Here is an 18,907-nt window from a genome sequence, read left to right on the forward strand (position 1 = left end):
CTTCACATAGTGAAAATAAGAAGAGTGTGAAATTGTTATACATACAAATTTAATTTACAAACTATATACTAAATTCTTAAAGCTGCCCCTGCAAATTTTGAGCCTTAAAAAGAAAAAAAATAAATTCTAAGATCAAGTATCATGCAAGCACTTGATTGATTGACTCTATTACATGCAAAGGTTTTCTTTATCAAATTTGCTTTTCACTTGAACTTGGATATCAGATTACTCCACCCTGTTCCAACTAACATCTTTTTTTAGGCTAAGGTTCTTGATTCCATGCTAGTAATGTAGATTATGTATGTCTCATTAGATATAATTCTGACCTTTATCTAGTTGGCACTCTGTTAAGGCAAAAAAATATTACAATTACTATAATTTTCTAAGGAATTATTTAGGAAAATATCTTTAAAAATCTAAAAACTTACCACCTTGCCCTCATTGTAATCCCATCAGTGTGAACACCTATATAACATGAATATTTAAAGAATGAAATCCTAAAAATTAATATTTAATTTTTTATAAATATCTCATGTATCCCTAAGTTGAGAAATATCTTGGTCTTGATAAGTTCGTATCTATGATTTGTCATAAATTGAATGATTTGATGATAATATACTAGATCCATTTTTTAAATATTAAAGTTGAAAACTTTATCCATATTTTTAAATAAAAATTAATTTAGTTTGAAAATTAAAATTATTTATAAATTTCAAGATTAAACTATTTATGAATCTATTGGAGCCAAACCCGTTCGAGATCGATTTGGATTCGGTTTTACCGTTCAAACACCCCTGACATCCCCATGTTGTCGGTCTCATTATTAGCTTCCATTTCCAACGGCCGAATGGGGAGACCCCCTCGCATTCACTCCGTCTTCTTAGACCGCTCCCCTCTCTGCTTCTGATCCCCACTGTGACTCCCCTTCCCCTCGCTCCAACCCTCCCTCCCTCTTCCCATGGCGTCTTCTCTCCTTTCTCTCACGCCTAAACTCTGCATCGCTCCCCGAACCATAAGCAGCCCTCGCCGTCTCTTCACATCCTACGCCGCGGCCCTTCATTCTCCTCCATCTCTGGGTAAGAGGAGCTCCCTCTGTTTTTCGGGTTATTTCTTCGTTTGGCTTTCGGTTTCTTGTCCGTTTGATCTTGGGGTGCATGGATTAGGACTCGGGCGTGTCGGCCTGGCTCTCGGGAGGAGCCGGTCGATGGTTGCAAGGAGCTCCGCGGTTGCTGTTGCGAATGCGAGAGATAGCAGGCCCATCGTCGTCATCGATAACTATGACAGCTTTACCTACAACCTCTGTCAGGTACTCTAACTTGGATGAGAAAGAAGGGGGAAATAGTGTTTGTTATCTTCACTTTATTTACTTGTTAAATCTGTTTTTTTTTTTGTGTGTGTGATTAGTTAGGTCAAATTTGTTAATTTTAACTTGGCTTTCTATTTTAGTCATCAGCAATTGTTCATCTACTTATGCAGAACATAGCACGTGAATTGTCAACTGTGAACCAAAATGTATTGTAGGCTATGTTATCTTTTTGTGGATATATATTTGTTGAAATTTTCTTTTAAATTTTCATTACATCAAATGTCGTACATAATGCTCACACGTGGACTCAAACTTGAGACCTATTACTTGTGCAACAATGCACTAACTAACCTGAATGTCTCAATAGAGACATTTGTTGGAAAATCATCCTCGCATTTGCTTTAGATTCTCTATGTTATCTTTTTGTGGATATTTATTCGTTGGAAAATTGTTCGTGTCATTTGTTTTAGATCCTCCCTGTAGGAAATTTTCTTTACACCTAATGGTTGTGTTTCTCTTGACTTGTGCCCATAACAAGAAGTGATAATTGAACAGCACAGTTTATGTGCTTGGAATATTTTTTTTTAACACAGGTTACTTTATTATTTCCTAGCTTGGATCCAATGTATATGCATTTACTTACTAAATGAATGCTCATTGTACATGTAATCCTGGGAAAACCATTTGGATACTTCTAATATTTGAACACTGAAAATAGGCTTCATTTTCACATATTTGAACACTCAGAGTAGGCTGAATGCTGGATGATTTATCTTAATAGCAAAAGTCCATCAAAGCAAGAACAAAATCAAAGACTTGGTCACAAGGACTTTTGTGCAAACAATTCATTTATGTGAAATTGGAAGCATCACTTTATTGTGCAAGGCTAAACCAACAAAGGATTAACAAGCCTAAAAATGTGCATGTTTGATATTTCTGTTGTGCATCATATATTGTTTGATTCAATATACTAGTGTACTGGTTGCACTAACATTATCTTACATTTTGATACATGAGATGGATTAAGAACTGTGCTTATCTCAGTGGTGCAAGATTTGCAGCATTCTCCCTGATCGGATTCAGTAAAGTTTGTGGAGTTGCAACGAAATTAAGTTGTCCAACTGCCCTTCTATTTGCTATCCGAGTCCCAAGACATTTTTCTTCAAGGATTTTTAGTCAAGCTTTGTTTGTTTTAAGCACTGTTTGATCTCTTTAAGAGTTATTGCTGTTAGCCCTGCAAGGATATCTTCAAGCTCTTGGTAGAGGGTGAACTCTAAGGTCTTCTTCTCCAATAATATCTCTATCAACGGAAGAAAGCTTGGCCATAATTTCATCGAGATCATCCTTGCTTGGGTACTAACTTAATAGAGTGTTGCCTCTAATGTGCATTTCCCTGATTGGCTGATTCTAGGTGGAGAATAAAAATGTAAGAATCAGAAGACTAATTAACAAAAGTAATGCACTTTATTGCATAATAGAAAAGTAAAAAATCCAACATTGAGTCTATAAAGCTTACAACCATCTCTATATATAAGACTATTGGTGCTCAAGACTTCTATTTTTGTTAGAAATTTATACTGGCCTGTAATATCCTCATTAAATACATCAAACATGTGCTGAATATATTGAATAAGTTCACCAAAATTTGGACAGGATCATTGTTGCTGTTGTTTCCTACTTTAAGATTAGTTAAGCCCAACTTAGCCTCAGATAAAGGCTACCTCATTTCCTGTGGTTCCAGGAACCTTTTAGTATCTCTCCTACCCAGAACAAGGGTTCCAGGAACCCAATAAGGCTGGTTGAATCCTGTCCAGGTTAAAATAGGTGACCCTGCTTCTGCTGCCTCTTTTTCTTCACCTATCTTGGATGGGAAGGCCTTCCCTAACTTGGCAGGCTTCAGTACCCCTCTATCCTGGATGACTGCTGATGTTGTTTTCCCATCATATGTAGGTCTCTATACTGAAGCTGGAAGTGAAACTTGATCTCAGTTTAGGACTAAGGCACACTTGTTTTTGACATGATATTGTGCATCCAAATGAGTTAACTTGCTATACTCAGTCATACTGTTGCAATGATTGACCACTGGAGCAGTTTAAATTAAGGTCCACAGGCCCCTGATTTGGCTCATCATGGCCATATTCTAATGGTCGTGCTTTAAAGTGTATCTGTGTTAGATAGTAGATATGGATTCAGTTATCCTGCAATGATGTAGCACTTGATTTGGGTATCTTGTGTTGTCTAGGGTGTAATGCTCTGTTAACCTAAGATAATGATTAATTTATTGTTAAACGAGTGTAGACCATGGATTAGAGGAATCCAATTGAGTTACAAATAGTGATTATAAAATTATTAAGTTAATGTTACCCAGTGAACATGGATAAAAATAACCTCCAAGGAGGGTGAACCAAGATAACCCAGACAGTTAATTGGGCTTGCAGCTAAACAAACAAGAAAGAACTATCGGAATACACCAACTCAGTTATCGTTGTCCCAAAAATGTTCATGGAGAATTGATATTAAACTCGTAATTGTTTGTAAAAGTTCTGCTTTAGTACTTTATAAAGATTGCTTGGTTAGAGTTCTGATCTTTGAATGAACCTATTTTCATGGGAACGATTCGTTGATAATGATAAATGATAATGCTGATGATAATTGTGTTCATGATGATTCATTGACATGGTAGGATATGAGAAAACAGGGACAAATTTGAAACTAGCTAACTATCAAAATATTATAGTTATGCAATATTTTTATGGCCAAGTGAAAGCACTCTGTAATCCTACCTCTTCTGTCCTGAAGTATCTTGGAGAGCTAGGAGTCCATTTTGAGGTGTATCGTAATGACGAGCTAACTGTGGAGGACATAAAAAGGCATGTGAATCCATTTTATCTTATTTTCCATTGTTCAAATAGGCTGTCTAAACTAAAATAGTTATGATCATAAAGTCTCCTTTCACTCATAAAGTATACTATGCCTTTTCAGAATAAATCCAAGAGGAATACTCATATCCCCAGGGCCTGGTAAGCAGCTTTTGTAAAATGTGGTTTTATAGTCATGATGCTGCAGCTATAATGCAGATCATTCTTTCATGTACAGGTGCACCTCAAGACTCGGGCATATCGTTGCAGACTGTACTCGAACTGGGTCCTTCTATGCCATTATTTGGAGTTTGTATGGGCTTGCAGTGCATAGGAGAGGCATTTGGAGGTTTGAATGAATAAAGTGCATGAATTCCATACTACATTATTAATATGCAAGAATTGTTATTAATTCCCCATTAATCTGCAGGAAAGATAGTGTGTGCTCCTTCTGGAGTAATGCATGGGAAAAGCTCTCTTGTATACTATGATGAGACATTAGAAGATTCCTTATTTCATGGTTTGCCCAAGTAAGCCATTTGTTTTTTTATTATGATTTATCAATCTTTAATAGGATTTTACACTACTTTTATTCAGGTTCAGAAAGCTGATATTTCATACCATCCTTTTTTTTTTAATTTGAAAGATCATTGCATAGAAACTAGTTTAGATGCCTTATGAATGTACATGTTCATTTTTTAAGCTTTATTTTAGGTTTTGGAATCATTGAATTGTTTTCCTGTGAGATGAAAGGCGATCAGAAAGGAAATTGATATTCAGGACCTTTACTACATTTAGTTTGAAGAATTTTGTAGAGATAGTTTAACACGAAGAGATCAAACAAGGACACAATATCCTGATCAGTTTGGTATTTGATCTAAAATGAAGAGGTGGCAAAAGTTGTGAAGTTTTGCCAAATAAGGGTACTTGAATCACCAAGGTTGTTCCACATGTTGTGCCAATTTAACATGGATGCTAAAACCAACACACACAGATATATATTGGTGGAAGAAGTTTATTTCATTATTATCATTAAACGTTGTTTTAAACCTATTGAAAGTTCAACATGGAAAGTGGTGGGTGGGGCAATATTCAAATTAAAACAACATGCCAACATATTCTGCTTTACTTTCCAGATATCTAAGCTTGTATCTCTGAAAAAAGGCAGGGACACATATCTTAAACAGTTAGAGATTGTAAATATGTTTGGTTTTTTTCTGCTTAGATGTCTTCATATTGAAAATGCTATTTGGCTGGCAAACATTTAGGGATGGAAAAGTCAGACAACTTAAGCTTATTTTTTTGGTGATGGCTATATATGCAAGAAAATCTAGAAAACTGAGCAGATTTTAGTGTGAAAATAAACAAATAATTAAATTGTTTTAGAGGACCAGAGCATCTGGTTTGTTACCATTTAAAGGATTATTTGTTTTCCTTATTAGAAGTAGTTGTTTAAACTTGTTCAAAGCAAAGTCTAAAAATGAACATGTTGTCATTGCTGTTAGCTTTGAGAGAACAGATAGATGAAGGAAAAGGGAAAAAAAGGGAAATCCAAAAATTTTAAAAAGAATGGATAAAGGAGAAAAGCTTGAGACTTGCACATGCTTGATAACTATGAGTGTCTCTCAACATGGTAAACTCTAGGCCAACCCTTAATCTTCATTAATTGAACAGTTTATATGTATCGTTTTAGTCATGCTTGTATTACATGAAATTCCTACTTTTTATTACTTGGTACTGAACTTTACGTCTAAATATGCATAATATCAAAATGTGCTCTGACTTATCCAGCATGTGCTTCATGCAACAATGATCCTAATTATGCTACTCATTTTTCCTCCTGCATAATTATCTTAAACTCATACTCTTTATGTAGTTGATACTTTTATATTTGTCATGCAGCCCTTTTACTGCCTGTAGATATCACAGTCTTGTGATTGAGAATGATAGTTTCCCTAGTGATGCCCTTGAGATTATGGCATGGACAGAGGATGGTTTAGTAATGGCTGCACGTCATAAGAAGCATAAACATATTCAGGTGCTACAGTAACTCATATTATACTTGTAGTTTTATTTTATTTTGTTTTTTGTTTTCATAGGCAAATGATCTCTGCTGTGCTTGCTAATCCATTTTCACTTCATTCATATATATATATATATATATATATATATATATATATATGCCGGGAAATTTTTAGATTAACTTATTGCCTGAACAATTAATATTTGGTCTTAGATAAGCTGCCTTGAAATTATTAATCAAGTAGTATCACTGTTAGTACAAACAATTTTAATATCAATAAGCATATACAAGTTATGGAAGGATAATTGAATGTCACTACAATAAATAGTTAACAATAAACTTAGGGATGCTTTGCTTTTAAGATTTAATATCTTATAAGAATCATAAAAGCACCCCAGTACTTGAATGTCACTACGATAAATAGTTAACAATAAACCTTTTCCAGGCTGCACTTCAAATATGATTTTATGAATGTATGTTATATTTAGCATCAAACTACATAAAATGACATGGTAAAATATCTTATGTTATTCTCTGGTGTATTATCTTAATTATAAAATCTTATTATATTAACTACATGTTGTTGTTGTTGTGTTATAGTACTAGTAACTACTTATGAGCTAGCGCTTCGCTACAACATGAATAATCTTTTTAAATGTTGTTTTTCCAGCTTTACTGCTTATGCAAAATTGCCTCTACTGACTAGGCAATCATTGTGAGCTGATATCTGTTGGTTTATGCATGCAACTGTCTTTCCAAAGAATTAATGATGTTTAATAGAGATGATATTTCTTTTCTTTGGCCACTTATTGTTTAACATCATTTCAAATAGTCGCTCGTCCTACAATGATATCATTTTCATGAAAAGCAATTTTTTTTTTCTTGTGCCTTGGATAGCAGTAATTTTTGTTTATTTATCTTATTGTTGTACCCTTTTTACGTTGTAGGGTGTTCAGTTCCACCCTGAAAGCATAATGACACCTGAAGGCAAAACTATGGTTAGCAATTTTATCAAGTTGATGGACAAATGGAGCCAGCAAAACTAGAGTTGGTTCTGCACAAGGAAAACTTCAGGTTGAGTAATGATATCTTTTTGTCAATATGGTAAAAAAAACATGAAGATGGTCATTCATTTCTGCATTCCTTGTCGACCCATCATTTACATGTTACTTGATCCATTTAAACCTGTTCCTCATGATATAATCCAAGTTCTAGATTTATGTTATAATAGTATGACATCAAAGTTCCTTTGTGGCGAATTATGTTCTTAAAAAAAATCTGGCACTAATATTCTTCCCAGGACATTATGCCTTATCATCTCATAATCTGCATGACATGGTTAGAACATGATATCAAAAAAATTAAATGCTTTTGGACCACATGCCAAAGAATCACAATTTATTTTGATGTTGAGAACCATTAAAAAACTTTCTCCTCGTATATTTTTTCTTTCCCCCCATTCAGTTCTTCCATGCAATTATTGACATTTCAGGTACCATGGTCAGATGGATATGAAGCTGGTTCACGACGACATATCAACACATGGTACGACAATATCAAATAAAATTTTATTTGAAGCTCATGATATATATTTTGTCTTGTTTTTTAACTGCTGAGTGGAACCATTCCACCTTTCACCTCCCGACAAATGTATCATGATAGTGTGAATCCCATGAATATTATAAAACAAATTCTGAAACTATGAATCTGATCATTGGTAGGTAAGAATTTCAAATGTCTTATGCTGCTTATCAAGACTTCTATTGGATTCATAACAAATGTGTCAAAACAATCTTGATAATTTAGCTTAATTAATTCGATTAGGTTTTGATTATGTATGAAATGGGTAAAAAAAAAGTGAAAGGCCTCCAGTAATAGAAATGAAACCATGTATGATTATGTAGTAGGGATGGTACAGTTGACCAATAGAAAATTAAAGCTTGTTGTTAGTTGCATGTCCTATGAGTGGTTCTCTTCTATTAGTTCTCTCAGCTAATCAAAGATTTGACCAAGAAGATTTGTTGGGAAGGCATGCTTTTGGTGAACTAACCTGCAAAAGAGAACACCTTAATCAAGATACCATTAAACATATCTTTTCATGAAAACAATAAACTGTCCATGGGATTTGAGAGGGGATTAGCTTGTAGTACATGTTAAGAAAATATTAGTTACATCAACAACAAATTCAAAAAATATATAAATTGTATTTATTAGACTTCATTTGTAATTCAATAATTTAAGTCTTAGGGTTATATTTTGTATTTTATCTAACATGTATTTATTAGACTTTAGAGGGCAATTTATTTTGTATTTTATCTAATAATTTGATCCGTATTAGTATATGTTATTTTAAACAATTATTTTATTTTATTTTATTTTATCAAATGAGGTTTTACAAAGATTGATAGTTCAAAATTTCATTCAATAAATTTTGGCACCTAAATATTAGTGTGATGTTAGTATATCACATCTAATTATTGAAGTTAGGGATTTGAGATCTCATCCAATGATTTAAACAAAAAAAAAACTTAGGGTTCTAGTTTGGATTAGCGTCTAATCTATCACCTCCTGTATTCACATTAATTCATGATTTAAAAATTTTAATTCTCTAGTATCTTGATGGATATATTTGATTAGGAAACATTAATTTGTTGATGATGTAGCAGATTTATTAATCAAAATATTGAAGATTTAAAATCTTATTCTCATAAATTTACCTCTAAAATATTGATTTAGCGATCCACTTACCAAACATTTTAATATATATACTTTATTTATTAACCCTAAATTGGGTATGTGAAAGGAACAACATCAGGAGAAAGATTTGGGGAGGAATCGTGGGACGCAGCATTATTCTTAGCAATTCTATCACCCATTCGTGTTCTTGGTTATGAATTAAAAATGTGATGGCAACATCTCGTCAATATAATTCAATTAGTTGTCGACATTATCTCCGGATGCAACGTCAACGGGAAAAGCTAAAGCGGAAATATCAAAGCAAGATGTGGTAGTACATGACACCAACTACCAGTCAGAACTTTCTCTAGGAAAAAGCCCCAAGCTGTGCTTCAGAAACCCATGATAATTAACTCCCATCCCATGTCATATGAATAAGTCCACCAAAGAGTCTTTTAAAAACAAAATATTCATCAACTTATCCTCAATGACAAACGTTTCTTACATCCATATTTATTTCAGATTTATAAGTATTCCAGAATTTGATTATTTCATCTGATATTGATTGAGAGTTAACTTTAATCTCTTTTTCGACGTAATATTTGTTCAACTCAAAAGATATGAAACCTTACAAAATTATGTTGAAAGTAACCTCGACAAATACTTTTTGGTTAGAAATGTATCTGGGAAATGTGCTTAGGAGCGCATGCGGGAGGAGAGTATTTTTATAATGGATTCTCTTAACCATTAATCCCATGATCGACATTGATTATGTGACACTAAAGTGTTGACTATTCAGTATTGAAGTATCGATCACATGATGTTGCAATACTAAAATATGATCCAGGTGTCGATCATGTGACCGTATCGATCACATGACATCGAGATATTAGTCATGTGATATTGAAGTGTCGATCGTATAAGACTAAATTATTAGTTACTTATCAATAAGTCATGGTTATATTTAGTTAGCCTTATTTTCAAATTTGAATAGGGAAAGATTAATAATTATATTATTATTATTATTAAAAAATATATCTAACTTGCAAATGCAGATAGAATAATTTTGATCTCTAAGTCTAAAAAAGTAATTTTACTGTTGCCATGAGACCTTTCCTTTTATTTATGACTGTTTCCATTATTACATATGCTCATCATGGATCAAGTTTTTTTAGTACCCAAATCTATTCGATTCAAAGTCCCTTCAAACAAGATACAAATGAAATTGATAAGAAAATGGGTATTCAAACAAAAATCGTGGATATGCTTTCCTGCTTAACTTCCTATTTCTTATTTGAAAAATATTCTCTAGACAATAATTTTTTTTGACAAGAAAATTTCTGAAACCATATCTAACATTTTTATTTGAGATGTATATTTCAAGTTTTATTAATAGATTTTTTTTTTCAAAAACTTAAATATATATTTTGATATTAGTACTACTGCTGGTGAATAACAGTCCTGTTAGCTGTAAATTTATTTTCATTAAATATGTATTTTTCAGAACTAATTTTGAAAATATTAAAAAAAATATATAAAAAATAAGTGCCACCAATCTCCCAGTCTACCATATTAAATGTTAAAACCCATCTGCCTTCCAAACCTACCATTCAATACTTCACATCACTCCCACCAATCTCTGCCAACTCAACTCACAAATATATATATAAACACCTTAATTTTTTTTACATATATATATCCTTATAGTATTAATTTGGAGCATTTGCCTCTTATTAAGTTATAGTATAACCTATATGACCCTTTTAATTAGTAAAGGACTAACATTATAATTCTTAAATTACTATTAATCATGATAAATAATAATTAATTTAAATTTAAAATATAAAAAAATGTAAAATGCTATTAATATTCTTAGAGTGAAGCCATTATAGTCTAACATTATGCATATATGCTTAGCTTAAATAAGGGATGAAACAAAAAAAAAAGGGCAGACTTCATAGGGATACAAATGCAATTTTGACTAATAAATAACTTGAGACTGCAGTTTTAGATGCTTAACCCCTTTCATTCCCATCATAAACGAAAGCTGGCCAGCGAAAGGGCTACAGTGTGGCAAACAGAGCCAACGAGAAGAGAGAGAGAGAGAGAGAGAGAGAGAGAGAGGGATGGAGGGAGAAGAGGGTTCGACCGCTTCGGCCCTCCTCCGGCCAGCCTGGCCGCATGCGCAGCCGCCCCGACCGAGCCGGCTCGCAGTCCTCCTCGGCCGCGCCGCCGGCCGCAGGGGCCCCTCGATGCTCGTCCGGGAGACGGCGGCTCTCCAGCTGGAGGAGCGCCGCGCCGATTGGGCCTACTCGCGGCCCGTGGTGGCGCTCGACATCGGCTGGAACCTGGCCTTCGCGGCCGTGTCCGTTGCCGTGCTTGGGGCCACCACCCGGGAACGGCCCAACACCCCTCTCCGCGTTTGGGTCGCAGGGTACGCTCTGCAGTGCGTGGTCCACGTGCTGCTGGTCTGGGCGGAGTACCGGCGGCGGCGGCGGCGGAGCCGCAACGGGAGGCAGGATGTTGACGAGGGCGGACAGGGCGTCAGGGAGAGGGTGCCATCGGACTCCGATGCCGTGGACAGCGAGGAGGACGGGGAGGAAGGCGGGACTGGAAGCGCACAGAGGGGGTATGTCATGATGATTATTCGAGTTAAATTTCGTTGGATTTCACATAAAGATTGCAGCTTTTGCGTCGAAACTATAGTGACAGATTTAGGATTCTTAGACCGTGTTTTGGATTTTTGGTCGTCCCCCCCAATCTGCATACTATTTGGGAATCGGAGTTAAATTTTGAGTTTACTTATTTATCCACTTCACAAACAAAAGCAACGTTGAAACTTGAGATGCTTTGAGAAAAGGAATACAGAATAAAGGGAAAGGGGAAGGTGATGCTTTGTGGGATAGTTGATGTTGCTCAACTCATCATCTTGACCATCCAAAGTATGTGAGGGCCTCTCCGCCTACTATTACATTTTTGTCAACGATATCATTTAATTTTGGTTGCTGAAAACAACTAAGTATTTTTAGTTTACGACAACCGGCTCTGTGATTGATTACTTCATCCCAAAAGGGAAGGTGCTAAATCAAATCGCCATCATATATATAGTTACCTGGATGATGAATCAATTTGAAAAACATTGAGTTAGCTTATCTTTATTGGCTTATAAGAGTCTGATGAGTGTATTACTATCAACTTCAGCTTATCTTTATTGAGTCCAATCTTACGTTAGAACAAGTTCAAACATTACCTTAAATTGTTGTGCTGTTTACTATTTTTCTGTGAATGCCTACATGGGGAAAATTTGATGTGCATTTTCAGGGTAATATGGTCTATAATTCTTTTATTGATATGAAATATCTGAAGACACTAAATAGTAGTGGGTAGACTAGGTAAAGTACATTGTACACCATGAATCCTGGAATGAACATTAACTTTTTAGTTAAATTAATTGAGAAATACCAACTAGCTTACTTCTTCAGTGCACTCTTTAACATCATTTCTAAAAAAAACACAATTGAGATGATATATATAATAAGGTTCGTCGTACTGTACCGGCATTTCGACCTGGGCTCGGTACGGTATGGTATCAATGTACTGGGCAGTACATCAGGGCGTACCGAACGGTACACCCTGGTGTACCGAACAATTTTATATTTTTCATACTGTAGCAGTGTTATAGTATAATACTGTAGCACTGTAGCGGTACCGGGCGGTCCACGTACCGGTAACCTATTGGACCGGTACATACCGCTTGGTACGGGCGGTACGTTTCGGTATGACAGGCCTTGATATATAATATAACTAGTAACTAGATCGTCTTTTACAATTACATCTTATAGAATGATGCAAAGTTGCAAACCAAGTATAATTCTGTGGTGAAGGAAAAAGCTCATTATCTCACATAAAGTAAGTAGTTTTATATTTGTATGTCTCTTGTCATTGCTTTCCTAAATTCAATATTGTGTTGATAAATGATGGTTTGGATTGTTGCAACTAACATTTCCTTGAACTGATAACATGTATATTATGTATTATTAATTACTTGTTGCATTAACTAACAGTAGTTACCAGGTACACAACCCAACGTGTCCGATGAGTTAGAATATATATATATATATATATATATATATATATATATATATATATATATATATAACCAGAAGGTGGTTGTGTGTCATGCAAAATATAAGGTTTTGTTTGGCCATGAGACAAATGATGGAGAAATAATTTCAATTGAAAATTTCTTTTCATGAAACCAAATACAAATTGTTTAGCAAAAGGAAAGCAAATATGTTGCTTTTGAAATTCATGGAAAAGTGGAAAGCTAGGCCCTTTTCTTAATAATATGTTGAATAGTAGTAGAAGAAAAGGATTTGAAGAATTTTTCTTTTTATTTTGATAAAAATAATTAAAACAAAAGGAAAACTTTCCTATAAGTCCAAAGATAGATTTCTTTTTTTGGTTTTATTATGCAGAAAATATAAGGAAAAGATATTTTCAAGGAAAGATGTTTTTAATGACATTCAACTTTTAAAGTGGAAGGGGAAAAGGGAACAAGAAAAAAAACTTAATGACTGTCATTTGCTGGCAGCTGCCTGCCTTCTGTTGTGATAAATGCAGTGAGAGAGAGAGAGAGAGAGGAATTGCAGGGCTCAGATAGAGTTACGTATTTATTGTTTAATAAACAAATAATTATTCTTTTTTAGGCTTTCTATGTACTGACTATAAAAACTTTCCTGATTTCGCTCATCCCAAAATTCATCCTTTTTTTCGCCCCTAGGAGGGAGAAAATTTAGCCAAAGGGTTTGGACCCCACCAGATTAAACTCCGAGAAAAAATAAATATGAATGCATTTGGTAAGTTGTGATGGTAAGATAACAAAACTTGTACTTAGACTTGAACTAAAACTTAGACTGGTTTAAGAAAGACAAATTGGGTTCCAGTTTCAGCTTATCATAATTTGTTACAATTAATTATATTTGGTCTAAATTCAGGTTGTTCCAACCATATATTAACCATACCTTATTCATTTACGTTTGGTTAGTTTTTGTTCTATTTCAAATTTATACCGTCTCAATAGGAATGATTCTGAGTCTACATGTGCATGGATATGTGGAAGTTGCAAGTATGGAACTTTATTTCATGGGCAGCGTGGCAGCCGATAAATACCTTGCTAAGAAGAGGTTGGCATGTGTTTGGCTCATGACACTACAATCCTTGATAGGATGGCACCATCATAGTGTGTGTTTAAATGTGTGCACTTCTATACTTTTATCGGCAATCATACATATTGTATGTCAGACTACAATAAGGAGCAGCACATAAGCATATTTGCCAAAAAGTAACTTGTACTACTTTGTGAAGATTTTGGCTTTGTTGTAACTAAAATGTGGATTCTGCAGTGGTTTTTTTTCCTCTTAATTAGATCCAATATTTTCTTTTTTGAAATTTGCTAGATTGATCTTATGGATAATCTATATATTTTTCCTGTTTTACATGTTGTATTCATCCATAGGCAACTAAATTTTCTTGATAACCTGCAGTATGTAGCATATATGTGCTGTTGAAAGTATGCTTTCATCCAATTGTTTTAATTATTAGCTATGATTGGTGGCCAGCATTGCAAAACGATGTGAATCTCTTAATACCATGGTATCCTTCCTGTGGTGGATTATTGGCTTTTATTGGGTTGTCTCTGGTGGTGAAACTCTTTTACAGAATGCCCCTAGGCTATACTGGTAAGCCCCTAAACAAAGTGTTATTATGACTGCAATTTTATTTGTTTTATTTAGCATTAATTTAGCATGTTAGTTTTAACTATCAGCTAGTGTTCTTTTATAAAAGCTACTACCTGGTGTTTAAAAGAAATTCAGCTGCCAAAAATATGTTGCCTAATTGAGTGTCCTTAAACCTGTCCAAGATGCACAAATATTTCCCATATTTTACTGACTTCTTTTTCTTTGCTTAACTTGGAAATGTTATATAATCTGTTCAAAATTTAGGAAGTCGGAACCCCAAAAAAAAAAGATTTTATTTATCAAGGCTGTTGCACAATCCTACTATACAAAAGGTATAACCCTTATGTCGCTAGTTCTGTTCTTAATGACCTGTTATTATTTTTTAAGATGTTATTTAATCTGACCACTCTATAGCATGTCTTATTCTCAAAGACAGTACACATATGTCCATTGATAATTCTTTTTCTTCATGATGCACAGGTTAACTGTGGTTTTCCTTACATTTGATGTATTCTTTGCCATCTTTTGTGTCGCTTTGGCCTGTGTTATTGGGATTGCACTCTGCTGCTGCTTGCCTTGTATTATTGCGATTTTGTATGCTCTGGCAGGCCAGGTTAGAGCAGAAAGTCATTCTTGATAAGAAAAATAAGAATTTTATAAGAATTAACTGACCATAAAATTAGATAATTACTTTCATTGGTCTATTGATGGATATATAGGAAGGTGCCTCAGATGCAGATATCAGCATCCTTCCAAGATACAGATATGTTGAGTCATGTGAAAATGAGCAAAAGACACCTGAGGAGGGAGTGATGATTCCTATTCTAAATAATGGTGGAATTTCAACAAGTGAGCGTGTTCTTCTGCGGGAGGATGCGGTATTATTCTTTGTTGTCTGTATATCTCATTTTTATGATTTTCATCTTCAGGGCAGAATTCGCTTTCTTAAATCTTTCTTATTGTTGTTGCTACCTTGTTTTATAATGTTATACAAGGGCTTGACTGGAAGCAAGGCTTCAATCTCTCTTCTATATTTGACATTATATTTATCATAAATAAAACATTATTCAGCAATCATCACTGTTTGACAACTTAAAAATCTTTGTTTCCTTGCATTAACTTTTACATGGTATACTTATTGACTCAGACATCATATAGACAATGCAGTTTAGAAGGAAATGAACCTATAAAGGGTGTTATCTGCTACCGATGTATTGATGACCTCAGCATGAAGATTTCAAACAGTGAAACCATAAATTAAGTCAGCACCGTGTTGTACAAATTCTTTGTCCATTAACCAGCACAAATTGAAGACTCGTGAGTACAGTAATGAAATGCTTATGCGAAGTTTAAAATAAAATGGAAGACAAAATGATCCTTCTTCTCATTTTATTGTGGGAATTTATCTCCTTTTGGGTGGCTGGAAACCAGATTTAAAGCGCTTGGCAGTCTTTCTTCAATAAATTTTCAGACATATATTTTTTCATCTGATAGTGAACAATTTTTCTGCTTTTGATCAACAAGTACAACTAATCTTTCTAGTCACTTTGCATTGCAAGAATGTAAACACCTTACAAAATTTAGGTTTTGTTAATTTTATCAGTTGACAAGTAAGGCAAATAAAGTTAACAAACGGCAACTTCTTTTCTTGTCAGTTGAAACATATTTGACATGTTGCAGCTTAACTCTATATTGAGCTGAATGGAAGAATGCAATGCTTAACAAATCAGTCAATGTTATCTTATACAATCATAACCTGTTCTCTCTACTCAATTCCTTGGTATATTCTTTTCACCCCTTCCTTTTGTGTTGCTTCCTCATTTCTCAGTTCAGTACAAATTGGGTTTGATATATGAATGACTGCTTGCAAACTGCATTGCAACTTTTGTGGAAATAACATGAAATTTACATGCTGCATAATGTCTTTTCACAGTTCTAAGATACAAGTTCACAGTTTCGGTTCCCAGATCTGTGGCAGTCCATGGCCAGACTGAGACAGGTCTGGTCCGTTTCAGTGTACCATGGTAGAAGAAGATGGAAGAAGAAGAGGAGCAAGAAGAAGGAAGAAAAGAGGAGGAAGAGGAGGCAATGGAGGAGGAGCAGGAGGAGAGGAGGCATATCAGAAACCATGTTGTTGATGCATGGTGAGTGGTGGAGAGGCAGGTGGCGGCAGATGGCAACGTTCGAAGGAAGAGGGAGAAGTCGTGAGCCCTTCTCACGACTTCTTTCTCTTTATACAGTTTTTTTTTAATTGACCAGACTGGACCACCCGATTTTTCTTTTTTTTTTTCTTTTTTTTTGTTGGGGGGGGGGGGGGGGGGGGGAACCTTGTCTCGGTTGAGGCTTCGACCAGTAAATTTTGCATGGTACAAATCGAACCAGGCAAAATTGTCATAACTGCTATCATCTACTCTGCTCTGTCACACCTGCGACGACAAGAGCAGCATCCTGCCAACATATACTCTGATCTGCCACACCAACGCTACAAGAGCAGCATCGGTTAATGATAAGAACAAAATATCAGTTCATTGGGATAGCATTTAAGTTGGTAATATCCTTACTGTCTGGAAGATGAACTTTCAGTTGTTGCAAGCGAGTCTTGTTCAAAGAGAAACTGAGATAAGTTGACCCAGATAAATTTAGTGACCAAAAAAATATTAATAGTGTAGTATCATCTTTGGAGTTCACATTTAGCAGAACATAGTCCGTCTGTTCCTTGGTTTGTCATCAGAGTATTTTAAGATGGAAACTGGGAAGGGGAAAAAAATCTACTAGAGAAGAGTGGCTAATTGTTAAACACTGACAATTGGAAATAGTTGAATCTATTTATGCATTTGCCAAATACTTTCACAGAATATTACATGCATGCAGGAAAAGTTGTAAATTCAGAGATTGATAGTGCTTAAAATAAACATATGGATTCACATTTGAGCCTAAATGCTTGTTTTCCATAGTTAACACATTCCCGAACCTGTTTTATTAAGTGTTTATAATTTATTCAGGAGCACATTCAAGATCCACTTGAACAAATTTTATAGCCCAGCATATATTGCATGTATTGCTCGATGTATGTACTAGTGAGCTGCTTTCTCAATTTTAAGCGACCATCAAACGTGAGCTGGTATCCCTTTGGACTGTCCATCTATTTTGAGGGCACAACTCGTTGCTGTAGAGCTTCCTGTAGTTTGTCAAATAGCCTTGGAGTGCAGACCTAGTCTCTTATGTCGAGACAGTAACTGCAAGTCTACCCTGGAAAACGAACTTCTTATTATAAGTGATCCTTGCATTTCCTCAATTTAGTTGCTGCATGAATGTTGTCTAATTTGAAACTATAATTATCTGGAAAGAAAACAAATTCATGTTACAGTTACAAGTTTGATACTATAATCACTTTTTGTTCCATGATGAGTTATTTCATGTGAGCATTAGCTTGGGTGGCTTGTTTATTGTTCAGGTGCCCAAGCAACTGTCTATGACAATAAAGAACCTACTGCCTTTGCAATCTACGTTCCTATTTCATACTAGGGTTTGCTAAACATTATTTGTTCAATATATGCAGCATATCTCCCTTCACTTGCAGTTGGCAATTTCCTATAGTGTTTGACATGTATGTGTAGGTGATTACACCATAAACCTGTCAACTTCCATGTTTGGAATTGATAATTGATACTTTGCATAGTTTGCTTGTTTAACTTTGGAGTGCCAAACACTATCAATTTGGTGTTTGACGGCTGTTTGTTATTTCGGCTGATTCATTAGATTCTTCGGACTTTTCTATGCTGATTCATTAGATTCTTTGTACTTTTCGAAGCTGATTGCTTCAAATTATAATTTGATCTGACCCTTCTATGTTCTAGGAGTGTTGTATTTGCCTCACATCATACGAAGATGGGGTGGAACTCCATGCACTGCCATGCAACCATCACTTCCATTCCTCATGCATAGTCAAATGGCTTCGGATCCATGCCAACTGCCCGCTCTGCAAGTACAACATTCTCAAGGGAAGTGATATAGTGTGAAGATCAATAATCCACATGAATCTCTTCTTTTTTCTTTCCATGTTGTATATAAGAATACAGAAAGTTAAGTAGTTGCAACCTTCCCACAATGCGCTGGTTGGAGCAGCTGTTTACTTGCTCTCGATAGGCTTTGCACACTCCCCACACCGTGAGCTAAAAAGTTTCTTGATGTGTTTTCTGGCATCAAATCTGGTGGAGTTGCTTTCATCTCGAACACCAAATCTCGTATAAATGTGTGGCTTGTTGTTCCTTTTTAAGAAATGTTGGTCTAACAGCTGATCTCA

At 35.1% G+C, this 18,907-nt stretch overlaps 2 protein-coding genes across 2 annotated transcripts; both read left to right on the top strand.

The window, feature by feature from the left end:
- The first annotated feature begins 827 nt into the window (after positions 1–827).
- LOC103990842 (anthranilate synthase beta subunit 1, chloroplastic) lies at positions 828–7,886 on the top strand. Its single transcript, XM_009410122.3, has 9 exons — positions 828–1,076; positions 1,164–1,306; positions 4,106–4,176; positions 4,289–4,326; positions 4,403–4,513; positions 4,595–4,694; positions 6,067–6,202; positions 7,135–7,261; positions 7,680–7,886. The coding sequence occupies exons 1-8, from the start codon at positions 959–961 to the stop codon at positions 7,231–7,233; spliced, it is 816 nt and encodes a 271-aa protein (XP_009408397.2). The 5' UTR covers positions 828–958; the 3' UTR covers positions 7,234–7,261; positions 7,680–7,886.
- A 3,012-nt stretch (positions 7,887–10,898) lies between these two features.
- Positions 10,899–18,907, top strand: LOC135643824 (E3 ubiquitin protein ligase RIE1-like). The gene is made up of 5 exons (XM_065161189.1): positions 10,899–11,492; positions 14,485–14,604; positions 15,085–15,217; positions 15,324–15,482; positions 18,462–18,907. The coding sequence occupies exons 1-5, from the start codon at positions 10,990–10,992 to the stop codon at positions 18,621–18,623; spliced, it is 1,077 nt and encodes a 358-aa protein (XP_065017261.1). The 5' UTR covers positions 10,899–10,989; the 3' UTR covers positions 18,624–18,907.

This window comes from Musa acuminata, chromosome BXJ3-7 (assembly GCF_036884655.1).
Source record: "Musa acuminata AAA Group cultivar baxijiao chromosome BXJ3-7, Cavendish_Baxijiao_AAA, whole genome shotgun sequence".
Lineage (NCBI taxonomy): Eukaryota > Viridiplantae > Streptophyta > Magnoliopsida > Zingiberales > Musaceae > Musa > Musa acuminata.

Bases quoted from the DNA above. Each gene is read 5' to 3' on its own strand.
- LOC135643824 (XM_065161189.1), top strand. From the start codon at position 10,990: ATGGAGGGAGAAGAGGGTTCGACCGCTTCGGCCCTCCTCCGGCCAGCC. The intron at 15,218-15,323 runs GTTAGAGCAGAA...ATGGATATATAG, and splicing joins TGTATGCTCTGGCAGGCCAG to GAAGGTGCCTCAGATGCAGA. The intron at 15,483-18,461 runs GTATTATTCTTT...TCTATGTTCTAG, and splicing joins TTCTTCTGCGGGAGGATGCG to GAGTGTTGTATTTGCCTCAC.
- LOC103990842 (XM_009410122.3), top strand. From the start codon at position 959: ATGGCGTCTTCTCTCCTTTCTCTCACGCCTAAACTCTGCATCGCTCCC. The intron at 1,077-1,163 runs GTAAGAGGAGCT...TGCATGGATTAG, and splicing joins TCATTCTCCTCCATCTCTGG to GACTCGGGCGTGTCGGCCTG. The intron at 4,514-4,594 runs GTTTGAATGAAT...ATTAATCTGCAG, and splicing joins CATAGGAGAGGCATTTGGAG to GAAAGATAGTGTGTGCTCCT.